The following is a 3,119-nucleotide window of genomic DNA, read 5'->3' on the forward strand; positions in this document are numbered from 1 at the left end:
GTAGGTTTTGACTTAAATATATTTAAAAAAAACAATACAGCAAAGTACTGCAACAGTCAAAGAACATTAATATAGGAAAGAAATATTACAATGGAAATATGGAAAAAAAAGATACTATTAAAATACTAGAACAGATACTATAACCAAATATGCACAATATAGCCATTTTAAAATTTGGAAGCTGGACAGTTTATTGTGATTGCAGTCTGTGACATTTTTTCCTCTGTATTTCGTCTGTCGTTACCCATATCATGGAGATTTAAGTGTTTTTAAAGCAAATAAGTCACTCAAATAATAAGTCAAGTCATGTTTAAGAACGAGTCAGGCAACTTCAACAACATGAAGAGACAATTCATTGTCTTTATGTATGTACTACTTCACATATTCAGAATAAATAAAAATTAGTCATGATAATGTTCACATCAAGTCCAGGGTATCGTAGAAAAATTAATTCTGTTCCTATCCAGTTAACATAAGATGGTTGATTTTAGTGACCAAAAGACATGAACAATATTTCACTTTTATAAAGAAAAAATATATCTGGTGGAAAACAACTCGGTGACGACAAGCTGAAGAATATTTTAATGAACAACACTTATTTGTCCCGTAAACTAGCAGCGGCATCATTAGCAGTAGACATCTCTACAGTATGTTGGCATCACAGGAATCAGGCTGCAGTATCTGAAGTGTAACAATTAGTTTAATAGATCTTCTAAACCATGGGTAGAAAAATGCATACAGTACTGGATTTAGACAGGAGTTACAATAAAGTAGCCAGACCCCAAAAATTGAAAATTCCACACTGGTTGACAAGTCCTGGCCTGCGAGACAGGGATAAAAATAAGGACAGAAACATATTAGAAACACAACCACGACAACACCAAGAGTCCTGGCGGCTTTTTTCTCAGACTTCTTTGCGGTTACAGTAACTGAACCCTGGAGTGTAACTGCTGCAATATGAGACCTCATGGCTCGAGCCTGAGACACAGCCACCACAAATACTCTCATATACAGAACTATGATAACAGCAATGGGGCTAACAAAGGTCAACATGACATCAACAGCTCCTGTTACATAGTTAATTACAACTACACACTCTCCATAGCAGGAATTGTATCGATCTGGATGTTTTAGAAAGTCCATCAGTATCACCCCATTATAGAACACAGAACAGGTCCAACACAGGCAAACACAGACTTTAACTCTATTCTGAGTGACTTTGGTGAGGTAACACAAAGGGTCACAAATGGCAACATATCTGTCAACTGATATGAGCACCATGTTTCCTACTGAGGCAGATGTAAGGATATAAGAGACATAGTAAAAAAGTCCACATGTCAAGCTGCCCAAAACCCAGCAGCCCCTTATGAGGAGAATTTTAACCGGCATAAGCAGGAGGCCAACGAAGAAGTCTGAGACCGCCAATGACAGAATGAGGAGGTTGGTAGGGCTCTGGAGCTGCCTGGAGAGAAACAATATCATCACTGAACATATTATATTGAGCAGGTGTAGAAGTCACAAAAACATAATCTGTACTCAAACCAATAGTCAAATAAACTTCAAGACAAAAATAAACTAAAATTCAGTACAACATATATTAATATATATAGCCATTTTGTATAATACTGCATGTAGTACTGTAGATGGGGGGAACTTAAGAGCATGCATCAGCTTGGATTTATACAGTAATAGATGATAGCCACAGAGTTAGTAGTTATAGTAATACGAGTACTATTACTATGCAAGTATGTTTTAATGCTGAATGCATTAAATTGTTCATCTTAAAATGTTATTTTCATAATAAGCCTTAACGTAACAATATCTCTATTGTCCTAAAGTCAACAGACACAAAAATTAAGTGTTTGATATTGAGAAAAACAATACTCTAGATTATGATTGTAAATTTATGCCTGAAGTGGGAGATGGAGATGATGACCAGCAGGTTGAGAGCCACAGTGAGCAAAGAGATGCAAGACAGCAGAATGTAAAGAAATATGGTCTCAGCATGGTGTTGCATTGGCTTCCTGCAGGAGGTGTTGAGTAGTTGTGGAAAGCAGAGTTCAGCGTCTTGCAGAGTCTCCATCATCAGAGAGAGAAACACAGACGAGAGACTGCTGAGATCTGGCAGCATTCTGACCAAAGTTCTCTGTCATAAAATCGATGTATCCAGCTCCTCCCTCTTTTCACATAACCGAAAAAACAACTGAGCGATTCTGTGAGGAAATTCATACATTCATAGTGAGTTGAACCTTGTTGATTGAACCTCAACTCAATTTTTTTTTAGAGTTAAACAAACGAAACTAAACAAAAAATGATTTGTAGATATGATGTAATATAGGAATAAAAGTAACATTTGTTTGTACAAGAAGCATGTTCACCCAATGTTTAAGTTTATTGTGACGGTGCCCTCTAGTGACCCTAGTAATTATGAAGGGTTTAAATAAATACTATAAGAGTGCCAACCTCTGTAAGGATAGGGTAGTGGTTGGGTCAAACCCTTTTGAAAATAAGAGTAAACTGCTATTTATTTTACTTGAAGGTAACAACGTAAGTTATGACTATAACTATGGATCTATGAGACCGAATGATGACCATCACCACGGCCTTACCTTGAATGATGCAATCCTTCAACCTATCCTCAAGACATTATATCAACAAAGTCATGTTACTGACCTTAGGAGGCTTGGCTGCCGTCTATAAGAGCAACCCTGTGGCCACGCCTCTTCCTCTTGCCTGGAACGCCTCAGCCCGTTCTAAGTGACAAGATATGTCACGGTATCGTTCAGTCTCATAGATCCATAGTTATAGTCATAACTTACGATCTATGTCGACATCACTCAGACCGTCACCACGGTCTTACCTTGGATGACAAGTACCATCAGGGTCACGAGGAACAGAGGACTCCACCCCATCACAACCGTGCCCCGCAGCCAAGAGGAGAACGGCAGAACCCAATGGTGCAGGGGATGCCACGTTCACCCTGTAGAACCTGGAAAAAGTACAGGGAGCAGACCATGTCGCCACAGCACAGATTTCCAAAAGAGGAATTCCTCTAAGGCCAGCCCGGGAAGCAGCCACGCCCCTAGTCGAGTGGGCCACAAGATTAGCAGGGACCGGGA

General features: G+C 39.1%; 1 protein-coding gene across 1 annotated transcript; it reads right to left on the minus strand.

Moving 5' to 3' along the window:
- Positions 1-642: 642 nt before the first annotated feature.
- On the minus strand, positions 643-2,083 carry LOC114563610 (trace amine-associated receptor 13c-like). The gene is made up of 2 exons (XM_028590408.1): positions 1,911-2,083; positions 643-1,462 (listed from the first exon to the last, which is right to left on the minus strand). The coding sequence occupies exons 1-2, from the start codon at positions 2,081-2,083 to the stop codon at positions 643-645; spliced, it is 993 nt and encodes a 330-aa protein (XP_028446209.1).
- Between the last annotated feature and the right edge of the window lie 1,036 nt (positions 2,084-3,119).

Source organism: Perca flavescens, chromosome 11 (assembly GCF_004354835.1).
Source record: "Perca flavescens isolate YP-PL-M2 chromosome 11, PFLA_1.0, whole genome shotgun sequence".
NCBI classification, from domain to species: Eukaryota; Metazoa; Chordata; class Actinopteri; order Perciformes; family Percidae; genus Perca; species Perca flavescens.